The 26,931-nt window shown below is 43.5% G+C and overlaps 2 protein-coding genes across 2 annotated transcripts in view; both read left to right on the top strand.

Annotated features, from left to right (window-relative positions):
- LOC306925172 (uncharacterized protein) overlaps nt 1-7,707 on the top strand; it is a gene marked incomplete at its 5' end in the record, with an annotated part of 20,271 nt that extends 12,564 nt beyond the window's left edge. Inside the window, 2 exons of the mRNA XM_079503862.1 lie at nt 4,632-4,864; nt 6,258-7,707. Coding sequence (XP_079359988.1) covers nt 4,632-4,864; nt 6,258-6,324 — 300 coding nt within the window. The 3' untranslated portion in view covers nt 6,325-7,707. The remainder of the gene's footprint in view (nt 1-4,631; nt 4,865-6,257) is intronic.
- A 4,323-nt stretch (nt 7,708-12,030) lies between these two features.
- On the top strand, nt 12,031-25,357 carry LOC306924484 (pancreatic secretory granule membrane major glycoprotein GP2-like). The gene is made up of 10 exons (XM_079503007.1): nt 12,031-12,121; nt 13,422-13,511; nt 14,169-14,381; nt 15,194-15,799; nt 16,304-16,545; nt 18,813-18,955; nt 21,308-21,565; nt 22,228-22,387; nt 23,420-23,495; nt 25,141-25,357. The coding sequence occupies exons 1-10, from the start codon at nt 12,055-12,057 to the stop codon at nt 25,158-25,160; spliced, it is 1,875 nt and encodes a 624-aa protein (XP_079359133.1). The 5' UTR covers nt 12,031-12,054; the 3' UTR covers nt 25,161-25,357.
- Nucleotides 25,358-26,931: the final 1,574 nt, after the last annotated feature.

Below are 26,931 nucleotides of genomic sequence, written 5' to 3'. Positions count from 1 at the left end.
TATAATACAAATAAAACTCAATTCTTATATGAGGCGATCTAAGATTCCCTATGGGGATTATAATACAAATAAAACTCAATTCTTATATGAGGCGATCTAAGATTCCCTATGGGGATTATAATACAAATAAAACTCAATTCTTATATGAGGCGATCTAAGATTCCCTATGGGGATTATAATACAAATAAAACTCAATTCTTATATGAGGCGATCTAAGATTCCCTATGGGGATTATAATACAAATATAGTACATATGAACCCGTGGACTTACCGTACGTTTTAACAGCGGGCGACAGCCAGACGAATTTTCCGGAAGTGCATTATTTGAGTACCACAGACGAATAACAGTCTAAGTCCACACTATTGATCCATAATATATAAATGATAGATAAGGGTTCAGGACAACGAGGCCTTTTCGTGGAGGGGTCAGTCTGAAATTTGGACTTAGACTGTTTTTCGTCTGTGGTACTCATTTGTCTATGGAACCCGGCGAGAACAGGCGATGGTCGAAAAGTGGGCAGAGGAACGTCGCCCGAAAATGTAAAAATAATTCATCTTTTCGGGCGATTGGGCAATGTGTTGACCGATCTCGCCCGCTGTTAAAACGTACTGTTAGCGCTCTCTGGCGATAAGTTCGGTTCAGTAAAAGGTTAAATTATCATTCGTATTGTAGTATAAATAGTATTGCAGTAGGCTATGGTTGTATTATTTGGTTAGGTTTAGTTAACTATAATTACTACTTCTGTTCAGCTAAAAGTTAAATGCTATCATCGTATCGTAGTATTATTGTAGTATAATGACCACTCTTCTTCTGTCCACGCAGTTAAGGGTTAAACAACGGCCCGCCCCCCCTGCAAAGCCTCTTCCCCCCGACCCTTATGCCCCCACCAATCAGGTACAGCCACTGGTCGTCATGAAGACGTACACTTTGTCTTGTGTGTAGTAGTAGTAGCATTGTAGTGTCTTGAAGTGTGAGTGTACCGCCATGTAGCGTAGCGTAGCGTAATGCCACGCAACATAATTAAGCAAAGCGTTATGCAACACAACCCAATGTAACATAGTGTAATGTAACATAACGTAGCATAACATAACATAGCATAGCGTAGCATCTACATAATGCCACGCAACATAATTAAGCAAAGCGTTATGCAACACAACCCAATGTAATGTAACATAGTGTAATGTAACATAACGTACCATAACATAGCATAGCGTAGCATCTACATAATGCCACGCAACATAATTAAGCAAAGCGTTATGCAACACAACCCAATGTAATGTAACATAGTGTAATGTAACATAACGTACCATAACATAACATAGCATAGCGTAGCATCTACGTAATGCCACGCAACATAATTAAGCAAAGCGTTATGCAACACAACCCAATGTAACATAGTGTAATGTAACATAACGTACCATAACATAGCATAGCGTAGCATCTACATAATGCCACGCAACATAATTAAGCAAAGCGTTATGCAACACAACCCAATGTAATGTAACATAGTGTAATGTAACATAGTGTAATGTAACATAACGTACCATAACATAACATAGCATAGCGTAGCATCTACATAATGCCACGCAACATAATTAAGCAAAGCGTTATGCAACACAACCCAATGTAACATAGTGTAATGTAACATAACGTAGCATAACATAGCATAGCATAGCGTAGCATCTACATAATGCCACGCAACATAATTAAGCAAAGCGTTATGCAACACAACCCAATGTAATGTAACATAGTGTAATGTAACATAACGTACCATAACATAACAAAGCATAGCGTAGCATCTACATAATGCCACGCAACATAATTAAGCAAAGCGTTATGCAACACAACCCAATGTAACATAGTGTAATGTAACATAACGTACCATAACATAACATAGCATAGCGTAGCATCTACATAATGCCACGCAACATAATTAAGCAAAGCGTTATGCAACACAACCCAATGTAATGTAACATAGTGTAATGTAACATAACGTAGCATAACATAACATAGCATAGCGTAGCATCTACATAATGCCACGCAACATAATTAAGCAAAGCGTTATGCAACACAACCCAATGTAACATAGTGTAATGTAACATAACGTACCATAACATAACATAGCATAGCGTAGCATCTACATAATGCCACGCAACATAATTAAGCAAAGCGTTATGCAACACAACCCAATGTAATGTAACATAGTGTAATGTAACATAACGTACCATAACATAACATAGCATAGCGTAGCATCTACATAATGCCACGCAACATAATTAAGCAAAGCGTTATGCAACACAACCCAATGTAACATAGTGTAATGTAACATAACGTAGCATAACATAACATAGCATAGCGTAGCATCTACATAATGCCACGCAACATAATTAAGCAAAGCGTTATGCAACACAACCCAATGTAACATAGTGTAATGTAACATAACGTACCATAACATAACATAGCATAGCGTAGCATCTACATAATGCCACGCAACATAATTAAGCAAAGCGTTATGCAACACAACCCAATGTAATGTAACATAGTGTAATGTAACATAACGTACCATAACATAACAAAGCATAGCGTAGCATTAGCAAGGCTAATGTAGCTATGCTACGCAATAGAATCCAACGCAATGTAGCGCAACGTAAACGCAACAAATATGTACACTATTGGATGGATTCTGATCATTACTGTCTCGATAACAATGACAATAATATCGTTCAGTAGTTTTATAGATATATTATTTACTGTCTGCTTTCCTCTCTCTGTCGTTCATGGCTGCAGTCAGCAAGGAGCCGACCAGCTCCACCTAGCAAGCCTCTCCCCCCCGACCCCCAGGTACCACCTAGCAACCACTAGTACAGTATGTAGTTACTGTGCTAACCCGAACCCACCTAGCAATCACTAGTAGTTCCTATAGTTACCGTGCTAACCAGAACCCACCTAGCGATCACTAGTATGTAGTTCCTATAGTTACCGTGCTAACCCGAACCCACCTAGAAACTCCTAGTATGTAGTTCCTAGGTAGTTACTGTGCTAACACAAACCGACCTATCAGTCGCTAGTATGTAGTTACTGTGCTAACTCGAACCCACCTAGCAATCACTAGCATGTAGTTCCTAGGTAGTTACTGATCATTGGCTCTGTGTCCGTTGACTCAGACAGTGTGTTCATGAACCCAGTGAACGTTGACTCAGACAGTGTGTTCATGAACCCAGTGAACGTTGACTCAGACAGTGTGTTCATGAACCCAGTGTCCGTTGACTCAGACAGTGTGTTCATGAACCCAGTGAACGTTGACTCAGACAGTGTGTTCATGAACCCAGTGAACGTTGACTCAGACAGTGTGTTCATGAACCCAGTGAACGTTGACTCAGACAGTGTGTTCATGAACCCAGTGAACGTTGACTCAGACAGTGTGTTCATGAACCCAGTGAACGTTGACTCAGACAGTGTGTTCATGAACCCAGTGAACGTTGACTCAGACAGTGTGTTCATGAACCCAGTGAACGTTGACTCAGACAGCGTGTTCATGAACAGTTGTTGCACAACCTTTGACATACCGTACTATACCCAGGACATTCAGTGACCCGAAACAAGCACTCCCCAAAAGAAGTGGCGATTTGGAATGGGGTGGCGTACATGGGATGTGAATTATAATCATTGTTTGAATGGTCACTGGTTGATTGATGTTTGATTGGTGGACCGGGGTACTGTGTTTTGATTGGTGGAACAGTTACTGTGTTTTGATTGGTGGACCGGGTATTGTGTTGCGATTGGTGGATTGTGTTGGCAAATCACAGACTGATCAATGGATCGATCAAGAAGGATCATTCACTATTTTCTGGGAGATCAATCAAATTGAAGGTTCATCTTTTTTTCTTTTTTTAGCTAGATTTTTTTGTTTGTGTATTCAAATCCTCCATCATCACACCGGTTAATTTTGTTGACTAAAACTAAGGCTAAAAGACTATGTTTTTTTATATTTAGTCGTCTAAGACTAGACTAAGACTAAACAAAGTTATTCAAATATTTTCTGGCAAAATTAACATTGCATTAAGACTAAAGTCCAAACCACAACAGTTGCAACTGCTTGCAACAAAGGTTCTATTACGTTGTCATGGAAATCAGCGGACATTCCTGGTTCAAGAATTAAATATACGGATGATTAGTGTTGCTGTTGTGCTTGTAATGGTGTTGATGGTGAGTTGTGATTTGGTCTAATTTGGGACCATGAGTGAACAGGTAGGTTGTAACTCAAAAGCAAGAAAGGTAAGGAAAGAATATAATGAAATAATACGATTTAAGATTGATTGATTGCATACTGTATTAACCCGATTATTAACCGCAGAGGTAGTACACACAAAAACAATTGTGTTTCCATCGTGGTTCATTGTACTCAATTAATCAGTAATACGACGTATGTCGCAATACAAACAGAATGCGAAACACATTGGAATGAAACTCAGTAAAATGCTTCAATAGCAACTCAGGCCCTAATGATTATTTTCCCATCTCTCTCTCTCTCTCTCTCTCTCTCTCTCTCTCTCTCTCTCTCTCTCTCTCTCTCTCTCTCTCTTCCCCTCCCCTCCCCCCCATCCATCCATCCATCCATCCATCCATCCAGGATTCAATTCCACTCAAGCCGTTGGTGCCAAGGAAGCCACCCCAGTTCCCCCCTAACCCTAATCCTCCTGTCCCCCAGTACCCCCCTAGTCATACCCCTCCTCTGCCCCAGTACCCCCCTAGTCATACCCCTCCTCTGCCCCAGCCTAACGTCCCTCAGTATCCAGGTTGTTCAACGGCCTCTGCTCCCCTGCAACAACATGGAGACAACGGACCAGCCCTGCCTCCTAACAGGTAAATACTACTACCACTACTAAATATAGCTGCAAGCAGCGATAAGACGGGGGCCAAGCCACAACGTTGGAAACTGGAGAGATGACGTCACTTTTTTTTTCTTAACCCATTTTGACCTGAAGTGAAAAAAAAATTATATTCTAAATGCTGACAGTTTTCTAAAATACCTGTGTTTCTTTATCAGTGGTGCTCAATATTTCATGTCAAGGACGCCGAAAATGATATGTATTTGGCCGCCGACCCCCATCTGGAAATATGTTGTTCCAGTTACCAACCAGAAGCAAATACTTGAGTTAAAAATGTTCGCTCTGAAAGAATATATATTCAAAGATATGTGCCACATTTTCACGATTTTCACGAAGTTCATAGTACGGCACTCTGTGCCGCGCTATGAACTTGTAGATCTGCTATTTTTCAACAGCTAAAGCATGACATAATGCTTAAAACACCAAAAGGGGTTCCCGCCCAAAATGGGTTAAGCTGATTGGCTGAAGGGGTTGTCTTGTCGACGCTGTAAGAAAGCGACGGCGCAGAAAGTCAGAACGTGGCGGAAGAAGAAAAAACTGTAGAAATGAGATGTTCCAACTCGACATTCGACCAGGGGAGGCGCTAATGCTGCATTCGACCAGGGGAGGCGCTAATGCTGCATTCGACCAGGGGAGGCGCTAATGCTGCATTTGACCAGGGGAGGGCGCTAATGCTACCTTCGACCAGGGGAGGCGCTAATGCTGCCTCTCGACATTTGACCAGGGGAGGCGCTAATGCTGCCTCTCCGGCTTCGACCAGGGGAGGGCGCTAATGCTGCCTCTCCGGCTGCAACTTCTTTGAAAAATCATGGATAATTTAGATTTAAACGCTCGTTTCAACCCGTTATTTGGATTTTCTTGTCCGGGAATAAAGTAAAGTTAGTTCAGCTCATTATCGGACCTTTACTATTTGGATACGATGTGCAGAAAAGGGTGAGAAATGTTCCTAGTGGAAACCATGTGGCGGTTCTGAAACGCGGCTGAAGGCTAATTGTCTACTTGCCAGTTTTTATGTTAGAAATGTTGAGTATGGGTCCCCCAGCTTTTAGAAACTGCCGGATGCTAACTTGCATATGTTGGGCAATTTTCATAATTAGCATAATAAGCTGGGGTACCAATAACATCCAATATAAGGCAACATTTTCAAAATTTCAATATGCTTTTATAGTAGCATGTGACGGGTCAAACTATGGGGTTTTCATGATTCTGAATCCATTGCAAGTTAGTAGTCAGCTACACGTTACTGTTTGGAACTACTCCCCTTGGTCTGCATATAAGAGAAAAAAAATATATATATATGTATTTTGTACTAACCCTAAATAAATATAATTTGATCTAAAAACTCTTCTTCATTGTGTTCCCTCCAGGGGCCGTCCTCTTCCTCCCTCGCGACCCCCCCACCTCAAGAAACCCAACGCCTCGCCTCGCCTTTGACCTATGACCTTTCACCCTCAAGGTTCAACCTTTTAAACCTTTCGCCCCGTGGCATTCTGGGTACAGGAAGTACCGGAAGCGACTATAAGCTGCTCTTCAGAAAAATGGTCAACTTTTTAAAAAAGAGAAACTTTTTGAAGAAAAGAAAACAGTTGAGCACATTGAGGTCTTGCTGTCAACACAGCTGGACTGTTGCACTGCAGTGACCTCTTGTGGTCACACAGCGGCACTGTAGTGTAGGTTGACTGTTTCCCCAAACAGTGGGTCGGGGGACCCATTTTGTGGGTAGGCCTATAGCGCACATATTTGTATGGGTCCCTATATTGGGTGCGTTCGGAAATGCGCCCTGAACGCAATGGTGTGCTCTCTTGTCGTTCGTTTATTCAGTGCACTCGGTGTGTTGCCGTTCGAAAATGCAGTGCGCTGCGCACCGGGTGTGCCGAGTGCCCGCACTGAGCGACCCTACCCTGAAGCTGGGGTTGTCCACTGAGCGACCCTACCCTGAAGCTGGGGTTGTCCACTGAGCGACCCTACCCTGAAGCTGGGGTTGTCCAGTGTCGGCGGTGTGAATGCGTCACAGCTGTGGTCGTTCGTAAATAAGGCACACTGAACGCATTCTGTGACGTCACCGCCCACCACACTCAACAAACTGACCACATTCCTGGTGCGCATTTCCGAACGCACCCATTGTTTTGTTTCCTACATTCCCTTTATTTTTTTGTTTCCAACATTTAGTTTTTAATTATTATTTTCAAAACCTTTAATTAAATACCTTTAAAAAAAATCATGAATTTAAAAAAAACATTCAATGATTTATTTTTCATTAATTTCATGTAATAAAAGAAAAAAAAACGTAAGAAATTAGAAACCAGATGTTTGAGTAGTTGTGAAAATAGCCACATCTAATAGCTTGTAGATGTGCTGTTTTCTCTACAGTGTGGGGGTCCCTCTCGAGGAGATCGACATCTAAATGTCTCTTTAGCCTCTCGACCTGAAACGTTTGGTAACCAGGTGGACTGTTGCACTGCACTGGCCTCTTGTGGCCGCACAGCCACACTGCGGCGAAACAAAACATCAATGGCAGGTTTGGACGGACACCGTTTGACGGACACGTTGGCCGGTGTGGGAATCGAACCTGCTGGCACTGTCGTCCACGCCATACTGACTGATTGACTGATTGATTGATTGACTGACTGACTTTATTAGCAGTTTGCAGGAAAAAGAAGCACGGGAAAGCAAAGTTCAATACAAGGTCTGGTAAGAAGATTTTAAACCCAAGAAAGCACTATGGATTGATTCCATTGCGGTCCTTTTTTACTCAATTCATCGACAGACATTGCATAAGGGCCTTATGCATCATTCACTGTGTAACAGAGACATTGCATAAGGGCCTTATGCATCATTCACTGTGTAATGGAGACATTGCATAAGGGCCTTATGCATCATTCACTGTGTAACAGAGACATTGCATAAGGGCCTTATGCATCATTCACTGTGTAACAGAGACATTGCATAAGGGCCTTATGCATCATTCACTGTGTAATGGAGACATTGCATAAGGGCCTTATGCATCATTCACTGTGTAACGGAGACATTGCATAAGGGCCTTATGCATCATTCACTGTGTAATGGAGACATTGCATAAGGGCCTTATGCATCATTCACTGTGTAATGGAGACATTGCATAAGGGCCTTATGCATCATTCACTGTGTGACAGAGACATTGCATAAGGGCCTTATGCATCATTCACTGTGTAACGGAGACATTGCATAAGGGCCTTATGCATCATTCACTGTGTAATGGAGACATTGCATAAGGGCCTTATGCATCATTCACTGTAATGGAGGCATTGCATAAGGGCCTTATGCATCATTCACTGTGTAACAGAGACATTGCATAAGGGCCTTATGCATCATTCACTGTGTAATGGAGACATTGCATAAGGGCCTTATGCATCATTCACTGTGTGACGGAGACGTTGCATAAGGGCCTTATTTATCATTCACTGTGTAATGGAGACATTGCATAAGGGCCTTATGCATCATTCACTGTGTGACGGAGACATTGCATAAGGGCCTTATGCATCATTCACTGTGTAATGGAGACATTGCATAAGGGCCTTATGCATCATTCACTGTGTGACGGAGACATTGCATAAGGGCCTTATGCATCATTCACTGTGTGACAGAGACATTGCATAAGGGCCTTATGCATCATTCACTGTGTGACGGAGACATTGCATAAGGGCCTTATGTATCATTCACTGTGTAACAGAGACATTGCATAAGGGCCGTATGCATCATTCACTGTGTAATGGAGACATTGCATAAGGGCCTTATGCATCATTCACTGTGTAATGGAGACATTGCATAAGGGCCTTATGCATCATTCACTGTGTGACGGAGACATTGCATAAGGGCCTTATGCATCATTCACTGTGTAACAGAGACATTGCATAAGGGCCGTATGCATCATTCACTGTGTAACAGAGACATTGCATAAGGGCCTTATGCATCATTCACTGTGTGACAGAGACATTGCATAAGGGCCTTATGCATCATTCACTGTGTGACAGAGACATTGCATAAGGGCCTTATGCATCATTCACTGTGTGACGGAGACATTGCATAAGGGCCTTATGCATCATTCACTGTGTGATGGAGACGTTGTATAAGGGCCTTATGCATCATTCACTGTGTAATGGAGACGTTCCATAAGGGCCTTATGCATCATTCACTGTGTGACGGAGACATTGCATAAGGGCCTTATGCATCATTCACTGTGTAATGGAGACATTGCATAAGGGCCTTATGCATCATTCACTGTGTGACGGAGACATTGCATAAGGGCCTTATGTATCATTCACTGTGTGACGGAGACATTGCATAAGGGCCTTATGCATCATTCACTGTGTGACGGAGACATTGCATAAGGGCCTTATGCATCATTCACTGTGTGATGGAGACGTTGTATAAGGGCCTTATGCATCATTCACTGTGTGACGGAGACATTGCATAAGGGCCTTATGCATCATTCACTGTGTAATGGAGACATTGCATAAGGGCCTTATGCATCATTCACTGTGTGACGGAGACATTGCATAAGGGCCTTATGCATCATTCACTGTGTGACGGAGACATTGCATAAGGGCCTTATGCATCATTCACTGTGTGACAGAGACATTGCATAAGGGCCTTATGCATCATTCACTGTGTAATGGAGACATTGCATAAAGGCCGATGACCTGGCTGCATTGGAATGACCTTTGAACTTTAATGTGAACGATTTCCAGCCCAAATGACACCTGCCTTATTACTCTTAAATAAAAACATGCCTTATTACCCCCCGAATGTAAAAAAAAAACAAGCCTTTATATTACCCTGAATAAAAGTGTGTGTGTGTGTGTGTGTGTGTGTGTGTGTGTGTGTGTGTGTGTGTGTGTGTGTGTGTGTGTGTGTGTGTGTGTGTGTGTGTGTGTGTGTGTGTGTGTGTGTGTGTGTGTGTGTGTGTGCGCAAACTACTTCTAATGAGAGCGCAAAATCTCTCTCGGAATAGCCACCCTGATCGACTTCTCTAATATACGGCATCCTTCCCTGTGTTTCTTCACTAGTCCGATCCAGAAGAGCGCAGTTTGCCGGCCATACTGCTACAGAGCTGACATAATGAGGTTATATCTTCCCTTCTTCTCTGGAGTCCTGCCTCAAACCAGACCAGAGGTAGAAAACTGTCGTTCCCTGATGTCATCGCTAGGGACACAGGCATCAGTAGGCAGGAACTGGGGATGGCAATGAAGGACCGGGAAGTCTGGCGTGATATTGTGAAATATCGCGGTCGAAAAATTATGATGATGTGTGTGTGGGCAATAAGCCATAGAAACAGAATAAATTGGACTTAAATACACTAGAAATGGGAAAGAAAGTAATCGGAACAATGAAAAGCAAACATGAATCATTAGGGGAAACAAATGGACAACAATGGATACAGGTGTAACATAAATGCAAGATTGTGTGCGTGCAGCGTGCGATGTGCTGAAATCACATGCGTTATCAAATGTAAAACAGTCACAACAGTTGACTGGCAACTCATACATGATTTGGGAAGTGAAGCCACTTTAATTATAAACAGTCATGCTCTTGCTGTAGGGACAACTCTGATGTCTAGTTAATCACCTGCAGACTCTCATTTACTTGGCTTACAATATTACTTTTTATTTGTATTTATTTATTAATTTGTATTCATTCATTCATTTTTTACAAGCACTTGTGAATGCAGAGGACGTTGGTATACTCTCCCTCCACCCCACTCACCTGACCCTGTCAATCTGACAAGCAATAGGCCTATCTCACAGCCCCCTTTCCACGCCCCTTTCCGGTAGCTAGTGGTGTCATTTAACATTAGCATTTACACGTTTTTTTCTCTGGAGAATCTAAGTACATTTCCTAATGTAAAAATGTGACAGACCAATATTATTATGAAGCAAACAAGATGGTACATCAGCTGGAACAGATAGAACAAACCTTACCTTGAGAAAACAAAAGTTGTAGACTTCTTAAATGACCTCCGTTAACATGTAGTGTCTATGGAGTGACGTCACGCTATCACCACTAGCTCCGCAAGGGGGCGGGGAAATTCTGTGAGATAGGCCTATCTCTGACTTCATACCAAATGTTAGGATAGGAATATTTAAATGACTAAATAAGTTCTGTGTAACTAAAGTACCCTGTGTGACGCCGACCAGAACCACAAACAGAGTTACATTATTTGATTTGGCACTAGACGGTTGCAGAGCGATAACAGACTGTGTTATGGAGGATATTTCTCACGGATATGAATATCTGTGTACCTTGAGATTTTAACTTGACCTTTTAGTGTGAACACAATGTCTGAAAACCACTGGTCTTCTAGAGGCAATACAGGTTTCATTCATTCCACCTCACAGAGTGATAAGAATGACTGATTACATTTGTTATTTCTCAAGGATATGAGTAAAATGGTGGCTTGCCATATTGACGTGTTGTCCCTAATGTGGACTAGTTTGCCTTTAGACGTTCTTCTCACTATTGATTTGTTTAAAACTCGTATAAAGACCATCCAATTTCTTTAACTTCTTAAAGAGACTCGTCATCATGAAGACATGCCTGACCACACTCTGCCTTTTATCAACTGATTATATGATTATATTAACTTAGATACATTGATTCATTTATTGATTGATCGATAGATGGACACATGACACACACATACGTGCGTGCGTGCGTGCGCTCTCTCTCTCTCTCTCTACTCCGTGTTAAAATTCACCCTTCATTTTCTCTCTGCAGTAAACAAAATGTTTTATCTCAAAGTCAAATCAGCCATAATGGTTTTTAGGGATAAACAATCATCTCATGAACACACTTATAACAATGTGTGTAACATCACTTACAGTATATGCATAGCCCATTTGTCTGGCCAATTTAAACACTCTAAATATTTGTTTTATCAGTTAAATCGTGCCATTGTTGTTACATTTAGGCTTTGTATGTTTATCTGATCATTCACACAATCATGGCCCTGCGTCACAGATAGTCACATGGTATACAATGTCACCAATCATGGCCCTGCGTCACAGATAGTCACATGGTATACAATGTCACCAATCATGGCCCTGCGTCACAGATAGTCACATGGTATACAATGTCACCAATCATGGCCCTGCGTCACAGATAGTCACATGGTATACAATGTAACCAATGACAACACTAGAGGCTTATAAAGTCTGGCCTCCAGGTTGGATCTTGAAACACATCCTCTGTAAAGGTAAGAGAAATGACTTAATATTCACATCTATATGTTGACCCCCGCTTACCCTTTTCATATTAAATTGTACTGTATAACTTGATTGATCGACTTAAACTAAACGAATATTTTTGTTACAATAAATGTAAAGTGATTATGTTGAGAAGCATGTCTCTGCTCCTATGATTACACCCAACATGTCTCTGCTCCTATGATTACACCCAACATGTCTCTGCTCCTATGATTACACCCAACATGTCTCTGCTCCTATGATTACACCCAACATGTCTCTGCTCCTATGATTACACCCAACATGTCTCTGCTCCTATGATTACACCCAACATGTCTCTGCTCCTATGATTACACCCAGCATGTCTCTGCTCCTATGATTACACCCAACATGTCTCTGCTCCTATGATTACACCCAACATGTCTCTGCTCCTATGATTACACCCAACATGTCTCTGCTCCTATGATTACACCCAACATGTCTCTGCTCCTATGATTACACCCAACATGTAGTGCACTTTATACTGTTGCACTATAATTGATGTCCTTGGGTTAAATTCCCAGGTGGCGTAGTCCAAGAATATATATGTGTATTTCTGCCAAGGTTACATATAGACCAAGGGTAGAATACTTTGGGATTTTTCATTATAGTTTAGTTTTAGTTTAGTTTGGGTTTTTTAGAGCGGGTTTGCTTAGTTTTAGTTTAGTTTGTATTAGTTGTAGTGTTTTTAGTTTTTTTTCATACTTTGGGTTATTTGTCAGGTGCAGGATTCCAAAAGGTCAGAGTAAATTGTGTAATAAAAACTCGACAAAAGATACAATTTATACAATATAAATTACTCTTGGTAAAACTAATGGAATTTTGTCTATGACACCAAACAGTTATCGTTTGTGTTTATAATATTTTTTTCTTTTTTCGGTTAACGAAAATGTTTTTTCAAATTTAGTTTGTTGTTTTTGTGAGTTTTATTATACACGCTAATGATTTAAATTGTGTTTTCCCACATAACATATAGGCTATATTTTAACCCATTTAGGCCTGACCTAAAATTCTTTTAATTCTTCTAAATCCTCCAGTTTTCTGAAATAAATATTTTCACGATTTAAAAAAAATAGCAGACCTACAAGCTCGTAGATCTGCTATTTTTCAATAGCTAAATTATAACATAATGTTCAAAACACCAAAAGGGGTTCCTGCCCAAAATGGGTTAAATCAATGTTCTACGTGTATGCACATAGAACCAGCCATGTTTAGTTTAGTCATGTTTAGTGTTCATTGTGTTGCTTTCTTGCGTTTGTGTTTGTGTGACAGGTTTGTGTGAGATGTGCAGCATGTGGACCAGTGTGGTGTCAGCTGTTGTGTTGGTGGTGTCCATGCACAATGTTAGTGGAAACCCAGCAGGTAAACTCACTACGTAGAGACTGTGTACAAATTTCAGTGCAAGCTGACAATAAAGTTGTATTGTATCGTACTCAGCATAATCATCAAATGGTGGATATTAGAAAAGTCATTAAAATATTCTCAATAACCTGTATGCACATGGTTAGTAATAATTCATAATCCCCACAAGGACATTCATTATTATGTTCATGGATGTTATTATGTATTAACATGACCACAGCTAAAATGATAGCTTACATTTGTATCTTAATTATAGCCTCCAACTAAATTATAGTTTGATTCCAGCTCAGCAGACCATGCAGGCAAGAAGCCAAGAGAGCTAGTTCCATTGGAGGAGCAAGTTACGGCCGGGTCTTTTTGCATGCAGGGACATTATACTACCCCCTCCTTTCTGAAGCGCGTTTCTCGCTTCACTCCACGAGTCCCTCGCGTCCCTCACGCAAGGCCACGCTCCAGCGGTCCTCGACGGTCAGAAGAACGTTTAGCACCCCGAGCTGGAATCGAACCCCGATCTCCAACTCAACAGACCAGGCAGGCAACGAGCCACACCAACAGAGCCATACCTCCCTTTGGAGGTGTAGGTTACGGCTGGGTCTTTTTGCAGGGTCGTTACAATTTTCACATCATGTATTGTACTATGAACATTTCCTTTCACAGGTCCACCTCTCCTCAGCTGTGGCTCGTGTCACGTCCACGCCAAATGTCTGGAGTCTCCCGCCGTCGACGCGGAGAGAGGCGGTGACACCTTCTCCTCCGGCCAATCGGTGTCCTCCGTGTCCTGCGCGTGCAACGATGGCTTTGTGGGCGACGGCCTGGCCTGCTACGACGTGGCGCTGTGCAGCCGCGACCACTCCTCCTGTTGTCAGCGAGGTCAGGCTACTACTAGGACCCACCTCACCCCTGCCCGTTTTGATATAGGCTGGAATGGCTTAGGGTTGAGGACAGAGTACAGCAACTTGCAATGGGCCTGGTCTACAAGATTCACTACACCACAAAGATACCCATGTACAATTTACAATTTAGGCATTTAGCGGACGCTAAATGCTACATATATACTATAAAGTGCTGACTACATAAAATGCAATTCTAGTGCTTATATGTAACATGCTATAAGTCTGTATAAAAGGCTATCTAAGTCAACATAAAGTGCTAGGGTAAGTGCTACAGGCCATGTAGGCTACCTGTCTAAATACTTCCTTAATGTCAACGAAGTCCACGATGACAACACCAGAGGGAGTTCAACAAACCACGTTCAATCCAGATTCGCCTCAAACAAGGGACTAAATTAATTTCACTCCTATGCCACTAAAATGTGGAACGCCCTTCCAACAGCCGATAAGAAATGGCAATCCCTAGACTCCTTCAAAACTGCCCTCAAAGAGCACTTATTTGCGGCTGCAATTGGAAACTGGCCCCTGTAAAAAAAAAAGTTAACCCTTCAGGACGGGAAGCCCTTTTGGGGTTCTTCTTGCTATGTACAGTATATTAGCAGCATAACATGTTTGTAATTTATTTTATTAATATTTGAAGAAAATCAGAAAACTTATGGAGGACCCTGATGTAAAGAAGTCTTAATGCTTTTTATGGTTTTATCCTCGTAGCAGATTTTGTGTTGACTTGTGCTTTCGTTTGAAATGTTCTACAAACTGAATTCAAATTTCAATTAATTTTCCATCACTCAGGTTACACGTGGTCGCCGGAGAAAGGCTGCGTGGACGTGGACGAGTGCTCGCTCCCCGGGGCGCCGCCCTGCGCCCACGGCTCTCAGCTCTGCGTCAACACACCTGGCTCCTTCCACTGCCTCACGCCTCCCTCCGCGGTGCAGTTCCCCTGTGGCGATGCACTCTGTCCGCTAGGCGAGGACTGCATCGCTGGCGTCAACGGAACCTCTCGCTGCACAGATCCATGCAATCACTACACGGTGTTCGACGATCCCTGGAGGTCGATAGATAACAGCAACGACACCTATCACACCAATGACTTCTATGACCACTTCCATGGGTGGTATCGGCTGTTCCTGGGGCAGAGCAATGCTCAGATACCGACCACGTGCGTGGAGTCCGGCAGGTGTGGATCAAATGCCGCGTTATGGTTAAACGGGTCAAATCCTACGGTGTCGGACGGAATTGTGCAGCGCACTGTCTGCGCTATGCCTGGCCAGCGCTTTGCCTTTCCGGGATACGGCTGCTGTTCCTGGACCTCACCCGACATCCATGTCAAGAACTGCCTGAACTGCTATGTCTACAAACTTGTACAACTAGACATGACATATGCTTCGTATTGTGCAGGTAAAGTGCTGTTGTAAATCCACTTGGGCCCCATGATATACTACTTAGCCCAATCTATGCTGAACCCTCAATTTCTCAGGTTTAATGCTTGTAGCCCCCCGTGCCTAACCTGACTCCGCCAGATGGGGCAGCGGAGAGTACACTGGGTTCCCCCCTCCTGCTCCCATCTGGGAACTCTCAGGCAGACTTGATGCCCGGCCACAAAACGGCCTGGCCAATCAGCGGCAGCTAGAGGCGGGATCAAGGCAGCACTGTGTATATCAGTTTTTCTCCTCTGGTGAAAATCTGGAGGTTGCACAATGACAGGCTCTCAGTCAAATCTGGTCACAGTACACCACGATGTGTTTTGAAATAGTAATGACAGTGTTCATTAAATTGTTACAAAGATGCATGCTCGGGTAGTGTTGAAGAATTGCTTGAACGCTGTTTGTTCATGTTTAAATTATAAGTGCGGTAGTCATTTTCTCACCTTGCTTTTTACCTTCCTATCCTTATCCTCTTTAGTCAGCTATCAGCCTCCAAGTCCAGCTCCAGTCAGTCAAGCCCCTCCATCTTCAGCTTCTCGACTCATCTGTGGCCAGACTCGGATCCAAATTGGCCTGGGACTGTCCAGCTTAGGATCCTCTGGCTTCTCTGCATTCTCTGGTCACCTGGACGATCCAGCCTGCTCCTCTTCCACACAGTATGATGGATGGGTGTGGTACCAGGTGGAACGCCAGGCTGACACCTGTGGGAACTTACTGACGGTGAGGATGTGTCTGTAGCCGATCCCAATGCCATCCATGCATTGAAAGGGACACAATCACGCTTAATCAGAGCATTCAATGCTCCAGTAGACATCGTCTACTGACATACTGCCACCGCATGCAGCGCAAAACGTTATATTGTGCTTTTTGTTTTGGAAACGTTCAGTAGGCTGTGTGTGTTCTACGTTGATCACGGCTGCTGTTTTGACTGCGGCGACGCACGTTGTCCGACATTACTAACACTAACCCTAACACTAACACTAAATCTAACCTCAGTCCCCTTAACCTCATATCAGTTTTAACCAGCCATGTTGATTCAAGGTTGTACTTTGTATTGTTACATCTTGTGTACACAGGGACGTTGTTACATCTTGTGTACAGGTACACAGGGACGTTGTTACATCTTGTGTACAGGTACACAGGGACGTTGTTACATCTTGTGTACAGGTACTACTTTGTATTGTTACATCTTGTGTACACAGGGACGTTGTTACATCTTGTGTACAGGTACACAGGGACGTTGTTACATCTTGTGTACAGGTACACAGGGACGTTGTTACATCGTGTGTACAGGTACACAGGGACGTTGTTACATCTTGTACACAGGGACGTTGTTACATCTTGTGTACAGGTGCACAGGGACGTTGTTACATCTTGTGTACAGGTACACAGGGACGTTGTTACATCTTGTGTACAGGTACACAGGGACGTTGTTACATCCTGTGTACAGGTACACAGGGACGTTGTTACATCTTGTGTACAGGTACACAGGGACGTTGTTACATCTTGTGTACAGGTACACAGGGACGTTGTTACATCTTGTGTACAGGTACACAGGGGCGTTGTTACATCTTGTGTACAGGTACACAGGGGCGTTGTTACATATTGTGTACAGGTACACAGGGACGTTGTTACATCTTGTGTACAGGTACACAGGGACGTTGTTACATCTTGTGTACAGGTACACAGGGACGTTGTTACATCTTGTGTACAGGTACACAGGGACGGTGTTACATCTTGTTTACAGGTACACAGGGACGTTGTTACATCTTGTGTACAGGTACACAGGGACGTTGTTACATCTTGTACACAGGGACGTTGTTACATATTGTGTACAGGTACACAGGGACGTTGTTACATCTTGTGTACAGGTACACAGGGACGTTGTCACATCTTGTGTACAGGTACACAGGGACGGTGTCACATCTTGTGTACAGGTACACAGGGACGTTGTTACATCTTGTGTACAGGTACACAGGGACGTTGTTACATCTTGTGTACAGGTACACAGGGACGTTGTTACATCCTGTGTACAGGTACACAGGGACGTTGTTACATCTTGTGTACAGGTACACAGGGACGTTGTTACATCTTGTGTACAGGTACACAGGGACGTTGTTACATCTTGTGTACAGGTACACAGGGACGTTGTTACATCTTGTGTACTGCGACGCGTTGAGAGCTTGTAGATCAGCTATTTTTGGGGCGCAACCCAGCACTCTTTAGCTAGTGGAGATGCGGTGTACGACATGGATTTCTAAACAAATTTGTGCAACGCAAAATGCTGTGTTCAAGTTCAGGAGACTTCGGAAAAAAAGCAATTCTCCTGAATGCTGCCTTCCGGCATGGCATGGAAAGGAGTGGCATTTGCATTTATTTCGTAAATCGTGGTCTGGAGAGGGCAGTTGTTTTACAGACGGGTAAAAGGGCAGGGGCTGATGCCCCCTTTGATGTCTATGTATGTGTGCACGTCCCTGCTGGTACATAAGAGTAAAACTTAGTTTAGTTTGGCTTCCTTCAGACAAATGCAGCAGCATATAGATAACAACAACATCAACCCTAACATCAAACGGCAAACACAGCAAAACAAAGGGATAGAATATAGAGTGCAAAAAATGTAAGTCCTCTAACCTCATATCAGTTGACAACGTCAGTTGACAGCGCAAATCGTCGTGATCAACCGCACAGAATATGCAGCCTATACTGAGATATGGTATGTCAGTAGACGCGTCTACTGGAGCATTGAATGCTTTGATTAAACGGGATTTTGTCCCTTTCAATTATGCATTGATGGGATTCAAAATGGGTGCAGCCTGCCAACTTGTTGCTGTTGTTACATGATTGTCTTTAATGTGTTTCTAATTGTAGTAACTTGATGTATTGCGTTTCAGTCATACTGTTCTTCTATGTGTGGTGGATGTTTCCCACCAGCTGGCTCTCTAGATGATTCACTCAACTGACCATTCAGCTGACCCTCTGTGTTTCAGACCAACGGCACCCATGCCATCTACTCCAACAGTTTATTCTTCTACCTCAACAATGCCTCCACTCCCGTGACGTTTCCCTTCTCCTGTGCCTATCCCCTGGGCACAGAGACCAGCCTCCATGGGGCCATCAGACCATACATTCAGTAAGTAACCCTATCCCCTGGGCACAGAGACCAGCCTCCATGGGGCCATCAGACCATACATTCAGTAAGTAACCCTATCCCCTGGACACAGAGACCAGCCTCCATGGGGCCATCAGACCATACATTCAGTAAGTAACCCTATCCCCTGGGCACAGAGACCAGCCTTGATGGGGCCATCAGACCATACATTCAGTAAGTAACCCTATCCCCTGGGCACAGAGACCAGCCTCCATGGGGCCATCAGACCATACATTCAGTAAGTAACCCTATCCCCTGGGCACAGAGACCAGCCTTGATGGGGCCATCAGACCATACATTCAGTAAGTAACCCTATCCCCTGGGCACAGAGACCAGCCTCCATGGGGCCATCAGACCATACATTCAGTAAGTAACCCTATCCCCTGGGCACAGAGACCAGCCTTGATGGGGCCATCAGACCATACATTCAGTAAGTAACCCTATCCCCTGGGCACAGAGACCAGCCTCCATGGGGCCATCAGACCATACATTCAGTAAGTAACCCTATCCCCTGGGCACAGAGACCAGCCTTGATGGGGCCATCAGACCATACATTCAGTAAGTAACCCTATCCCCTGGGCACAGAGACCAGCCTCCATGGGGCCATCAGACCATACATTCAGTAAGTAACCCTATCCCCTGGACACAGAGACCAGCCTCCATGGGGCCATCAGACCATACATTAAGTAAGTAACCCTATCCCCTGGGCACAGAGACCAGCCTCCATGGGGCCATCAGACCATACATTCAGTAAGTAACCCTATCCCCTGGACACAGAGACCAGCCTCCATGGGGCCATCAGACCATACATTCAGTAAGTAACCCTATCCCCTGGGCACAGAGACCAGCCTCCATGGGGCCATCAGACCATACATTCAGTAAGTAACCCTATCCCCTGGGCACAGAGACCAGCCTCCATGGGGCCATCAGACCATACATTCAGTAAGTAACCCTATCCCCTGGGCACAGAGACCAGCCTTGATGGGGCCATCAGACCATACATTCAGTAAGTAACCCTATCCCCTGGGCACAGAGACCAGCCTCCATGGGGCCATCAGACCATACATTCAGTAAGTAACCCTATCCCCTGGGCACAGAGACCAGCCTCCATGGGGCCATCAGACCATACATTCAGTAAGTAACCCTATCCCCTGGGCACAGAGACCAGCCTCCATGTGGCCATCAGACCATACATTCAGTAAGTAACCCTATCCCCTGGGCACAGAGACCAGCCTCCAAGGGGCCATCAGACCATACATTCAGTAAGTAACCTTATCCCCTGGACACAGAGACCAGCCTCCATGGGGCCATCAGACCATACATTCAGTAAGTAGAATCTATATGTTCAGAGCTGTTAATAGCAGTGGGAACACTATTTAAACTGTGCTACATAGCGCCAACATGGAATCACACACAAGATAATTGACTCATGACAGAACAAACTAAATAAGGTTTACAATGAAGTGTAATAGTCCTATATCTCACAGCCCTTCCCCGCCCCCCTTTCCAAGCCCCCTTTTCTGAGCTAGTGGTGTTGACGTGACGTCACTCCATAGACATTACATGTTAAAAGACCTACATTCAGAAGCCATAAACAACGCTTTTTCTGAAGGTAAACTTTATTCTATTTGTTTTAGCTGTCTTACCATCTTGTTTTCTTCATAATAATATTGGTCTTTTACATTTTAACATTTGGAAACTGCCTTAAATGGTGCAGAGAAAGCAGGTAGGGATGTAGCTCTGGTCCATAGACTTACTCATGGACCAGAGCTACATCCCTAACTGATTTCTCGGCACCATTTAAGGCCGTGGCGTGGAAAGGGGGCGGGAATGGCTGTGAGATAGGCCCATAGAGCGTTGCAGTCCCGCCCCCTACCATGGCCCAGGAAATGAATCCCAATGCATTTTTCCCATAGACATTTCAAAAAGTATTTATTTAAAGACAGTTACGCCGCGGAGAAAGCCAACTCAAGTCGTGACAACTCATGACAACACAAACAATATTTTGGACCAAACAAATAATTACAAAGAAGAAAAACAACAAAAAAAGTGTTGTAACCTGCCGTTTTTTTCTTCTTTCTAATTATTTGTTCGGCCCAAAATGTTTTGTTTGTTGTCATGATTTGTCACAACTCGAGTTGGCTTTGTCCGCTGCGTAAACGTCTTTAAATAAATACTTTCTGAAATGTCTATGAGGAAAATGAACGGAGAATCATTTCCTGGTCCAGGGTAGGGGGCGGGACTGCGACGCTCTATTGTTCGGGCCCGAACAACTCCGACCACAGTAAGTACGGGATGATCATTTTTGAAGTGCCATGTTTCCTTGACATGCAGGACCGAAGGCCGTGGGGTCGAAGGCGTCATTTCAGGCGTGGGTTCACAAGCCAACGCCTCCATGCTGTTGTTCCGTGACTCCAACTACACAGAGCCGTACCCTGCAGGCCCGGTCCGCCTGGCCGTGGGCTCGGTCCTGTACGTGGGAGTGTCTGTACAGAACACGGATCCCAGTTTAGTGGTGGTTCTGGACCAATGCTACGCCGATCACACCTCCAACCCCGACGGCCCTGTGCGTCACTTCTTCATTCAGGACAAGTAGGTTTACTTCTTTATAGCATCAGCATAAAGCAGCATGATTTAGTGACAGTTTGAAGGTGGCCTGCCTGTTTCCTGTTCCATGGCTTCGTTTGATTGGCTCAATAGAAGTGCCGCGTGTTTCCAGTTCAATTATGCTACTGAGCCAATCATCAAACAAAGGCATGGGAACTGTGACTGGAAACAAGTATGTCACCTCCTTGATATGCAGGACAACAGATCATTTAACAATAATTGTCAGAGACTGTCAATTACTAAGGTGTGTGGTAGCAACTACAAAATAAGCCTTGCCGAGCCATGAGGCCCATAGTGCAGGAGCCTATCTCCTGTTTCTGTAGCGTGAGGCGGCTTAATGTGAACACATCGTTTATTATCAGTTAAGTGTCTCAGTCCATCCATCCATCTTCAACCGCTTATCCGTAGTCTGGTCGTGGGGGCAACAGCTCCACCAGAGAGCTCCAGACTTCCCTCTCCAGAGCAACTTCACGAGATCACGAGGCGTTCCCAGGCCAGTGTGGAGATGTAATCCCTCCATCTGGTCCTTGGTCTGCCCCATGGTGTCTCCTCCCATATAGGGAGACACTCGAGAGGCATCAGTATGAATGGAGAATAGAATGAAGGATGTAATAACCCTTCTTCACCCTTCTTCTCTTTTTCCCCAGGTGTTCTAGCGACCGTCGTCAGGTGACAGTGGTTGAGAGCGGCTCTTCCTTCCAGGCTCGTTTCTGGGCTCTGTTCTTCCTCTTCCAGGGAGATAACAGAGACGTCTACCTTCACTGCAGCCTCCACCTGTGTGACAACAGAGCCTCCTCCTGTTCTCCTGTACGTTTCACTCTATAATAATAATAATAATAATAATAATAATAATTGTGATTCCTGTTCGTCTAAAGCTGGCTGCGTATGGCACATTAAAGTAAAAAAAAAAAAAAGAATTATAATAACTGTAGCACTCAATACTCACTGCAGCCAGAAACTGCTCTAATGGTCGTGGTTTATAAACTTTATACCACAGATCTCCACTTATTGTTTTACACCATGACATAATAATTGGTCTCAAAGATTTGTGTCTGTCGTCATTTCTGGCGAAAACTTTCTTTCTTTGCTAAAACTTTAGCAAAACAATATGTTCCGCAGTGACTTCATATTGTTCTTATTGATTATGTCAAAGATGAACAAAGTGGGACTTCATGGTTTGTAGTGTTCTGCAGGCTTAAGGTCCTTTCAGATGAGCAGCGATTAATGCGCCTAGTAATTCACTTTCAATGAGATGTAGGTTATTTTTGGTACGCGCGGAGAAGTCGAGGGGCGACAATACAAGCGTATTTATTTGGGTGCAGTCCCGTGAATTTGTCGCACACGTGCTCGTTTCTAGACCTGGATTGTCTTGAGCTTTTCTTTTCTTTTGTTTACGCTTGCGGTGTCGCGCCCCTCATGAGCAGACCTGGAGCAGACCTGTCGTTGTTCCAGGCGACAACGTCTGCGTTCATCGATGCCCGTCTGAAAGGACCTTAAACTGTGTGTTTACGCCTCTCTGAAAGGACCTTAAACTGTGTTTACGTCTCTGAAAGGACCTTAAACTGTGTGTTTACGTCTCTCTGAAAGGACCTTAAACTGTGTGTTTATACCTCTCTGAAAGGACCTTAAACTGTGTGTTTATGTCTCTCTGAAAGGACCTTAAACTGTGTGTTTACGTCTCTCTGAAAGGACCTTAAACTGTGTGTTTACGCCTCTCTGAAAGGACCTTAAACTGTGTGTTTATACCTCTCTGAAAGGACCTTAAACTGTGTGTTTATACCTCTCTGAAAGGACCTTAAACTGTGTGTTTACGCCTCTTCCTTCACCATTGATTGGCAGGTTTGCCCAGTGAGGCGTGTCCGCTCCGTTTCCACGCCTGTGCCCGTCAAGCCCCTCACCATCGGACCAATCACCTGTGAGTATCGAGCACAACATTATAATGTTAAAGTGGGGGTGCAATGGCTTTTATGGTCATTTTATTTTGAAGTTTCAGTCTGAAACGGAAGCCCATGGGTCTCTGAACCAATCAGAGAGGCGCATCCCTTCAGACTATGGGACGTTAGTGTCTACGCTACATCGATAGATGTATACATATAGATATTATACATATTTTCGCGTGCTGATTACGTTTAAAATTAGTAATACACTGTCTGGATGTCATCTTTGAATGAGATTAAAAGCGGAGTAGTTCAGTATTGTCATTTCACTACGTCTTTAAGAACGTGACATAGAAGGATGTACCGTTTGAGATCTTAATGTCCTGCCATTGGCAATTCAGTGCATTGTCAGAACATTGTCAGTGAGAACGGGGGACATTTGCGAATGTATGTTAATTTTATGCTGCTGCCTGGACACTTCTTTTCGGTAGCAAAGCAGTAGAATTAGCATTAGACTAATAATCAGTGAATAATGCAGGGAAAACAATGCATTTTCAAGAAAACCTTCTGTAGTCCGGCAGCCGACAGGCTTCTTTTGTTTAAAGGTGTAGTGAAATGAAAAATACGTTTTTCACACTTTTAGACCATATCCGTGGTCATCATATGGTCATACCTAACAATGGATGCCAAAAAAGTGGGAAAATTCTCATTTTTGTGTGTTTTTATATCAAACGTCCATAAAAATATATTTTGTATTACTTCCTGAAAACGAAAACGTGCTGCGTGATGACGTGTCGAGGCCAACATCGATAAAAGCCAATACAAATGAAGCTCACCAGTTTAATTCCCCATATCTCCGCATCCGTCCAGCACAGGCTGCACAGCTGCTACTGATTACAGAAATCTTCCGTTTGTATTCCCATTCAAGATAACATCCAGAGAGTGTATTACTCTGTTTCAACTTAATCATCACGCTAAAAATGTATCTGAAAACATTATAGGGTAGAAATAAGCCACATTAAGAGTAAACTGGTAAAGCTGGCCGACTATCAGATTTGTAAACAAACATCCACAGATTCCACACGCTGTCCTGCGTAGCATAGCTACCCGTCCCTAGCTACCGTCCCATCCCCTGAAGGGATGCGACGCTCTGATTGGTTCAGAAACTTCATAGCGGTGTTTCAACTTGAGACTTCAAAATAAAATGTCCACCATTTCCGTTTCACTACGCCTTTAAAGCGTAGCCTATTTGTCATGACGTCTATAAGGCCATTATTTAGCCCAAGGAGTGTTTTTTGTGCCAAAATAAGTCTTGGAATGGATTCAGAATCATGAAAACCCCCTAGTTTGACACCTCACATGCTACTTAAAGCATAAGGAAAGTTTGACATTTTTGCCATCTGCCATAGTGGTAGGGTCACAAGAAACCCCAATAAAATAAATTGCCCAATAGTGACAGCCGGTCAACAAGTGGATTCATGAATGTATGTATATAGACAATATTTTAGGCCAATAAAAAAAGACTATATACCAAATTTCCCACCCGTCCACCTCCACTGCCGGACTACTGCAAAAGATCAGGAAAGCGCTGAGAATGGCACATCTGTAGAAGGATGTGAAATACTGACATGTCTGTAATGTTAGAGTTGAACTAAATGTTTTCTGTTTGCTTTGCATCTTCAGATGAAGACCCGGCAGTGTGAACCAGTGATCATCTTTAAATGACTACAAGATATTACATTTAGTAACTGATTTTATTTGTTTTAAATCATGACTTTATAGGTATAACTACAAAACAAATACAGTGAGTGTTCCACTAATGATATTATGTGATGAATTTCATACGCAATTCACTTATTCATTAATTCTCTTACAAAAGCCTGTCTTTTTGTGCTTTAATGTTCATATAAACACCATCTGCCATGCTCTGGGCAAAGACAAGTCCACAGCACTTCCGGTCTTCCACTGTTACACAGGCTGTGACACAACATCAGCATTCTGTGGGAAAGGGAAGAAGTCAGCATGGGTGGCTTGGAATTCCTACCCTGAGGTCACCCAGGCCTTCACCTACATGACAGAAAATCCATACACTAATGTGACCATAGATGCCCAACACTTTCAGCTTCTTGAGCGCTTTACAGTCATCATGTATGACAAAACAAGTGATTTGGAATCTGTCAATGAAGCACGGCCAGAAGAACAAAACGATGGAACACATTACACCAACGCAAGATTCACTGCTGCAGCACGTGAAGCGAGTTGTATACCAGTCTGGGATCTGGGCCACGTCTGAACTGGCCCAGCAGCCAACACCCAGTCCAGAAGGATGGGGATGGACATTGGATGTCGACAACCAGATCTGGCTTCCTGTGTGGAGCACTCTACCTATGGCGTCAAAAGCCTGCAATGAACTGGTAAAGTGCGGTTGTAAAAAGGGTTGTGGTGCAAGATGCTCATGTCAGAAGGCACACTGGAATTGCACAGCTCTTTGCAGTTGTAACTGTGACAGATAATTTGAAGTTGAAGATTATGTAAATATGTTGCTAGAATGACCGTATTTATTTGATATTGGCACAAATAAAGTGATATTCTCAATGACCTTAATGCATTCCTTGACCCAGATAATGTATATTTTGACACCAAGATTGACCTAAGTGGCTTAGAAGCCGAGATAGCGGCACTTATAGATATTAGATGGTGGCCATCTTTGAACGCCAAGATGGCCGCCTTCTGACACCTTGATGACGTGGCCCCCCTTTCAAAATGAAACGTATGGTTATGGAGAGCATGTGGAAAAATGTTGGCGCTTTTGTCCGCCGCGTCCACATAATTTCGCTAAGCTACCGGACTAACAGTATATATTCAAAGCTCTGCACGTTTTCCCCGATATAAAAATAAATAAAAGATCTATAAACCATAAATGACTGTAAAGCACACCCTCTCATATAATATTGCTAAAGTATAAAAGTTATTTTCAGTAACTATTTTCAGTCCTAATGGAAACAAATATTCGCTCCAGTTTTCCTCGTGACATACTGTATCTTTGGGGTACTTTGACGTTTGTGGGCAAGGAAACAACCCCCTTCTATGATGTCACTGAGCACCGATCATTAATGTACAGTACATACTGTACCCAAGGACCGGCACACCTCAGACATCATGAAGGTTCAGTATATACCCAAGGACCAGCACACCTCAGACATCATGAAGGTTCAGTATAAGGACCAGCACACCTCAGACATCATGAAGGTTCAGTATAAGGACCAGCACACCTCAGACATCATGAAGGTTCAGTATATACCCAAGGACCAGCACACCTCAGACATCATGAAGGTTCAGTATATACCCAAGGACCAGCACACCTCAGACATCATGAAGGTTCAGTATATACCCAAGGACCAGCACACCTCAGACATCATGAAGGTTCAGTATATACCCAAGGACCAGCACACCTCAGACATCATGAAGGTTCAG

Source organism: Electrona antarctica, assembly GCF_951216825.1.
Source record: "Electrona antarctica genome assembly, chromosome: 6".
In the NCBI taxonomy this organism is placed as follows: domain Eukaryota; kingdom Metazoa; phylum Chordata; class Actinopteri; order Myctophiformes; family Myctophidae; genus Electrona; species Electrona antarctica.
This window is presented reverse-complemented; position numbering and strand designations above follow the sequence as displayed.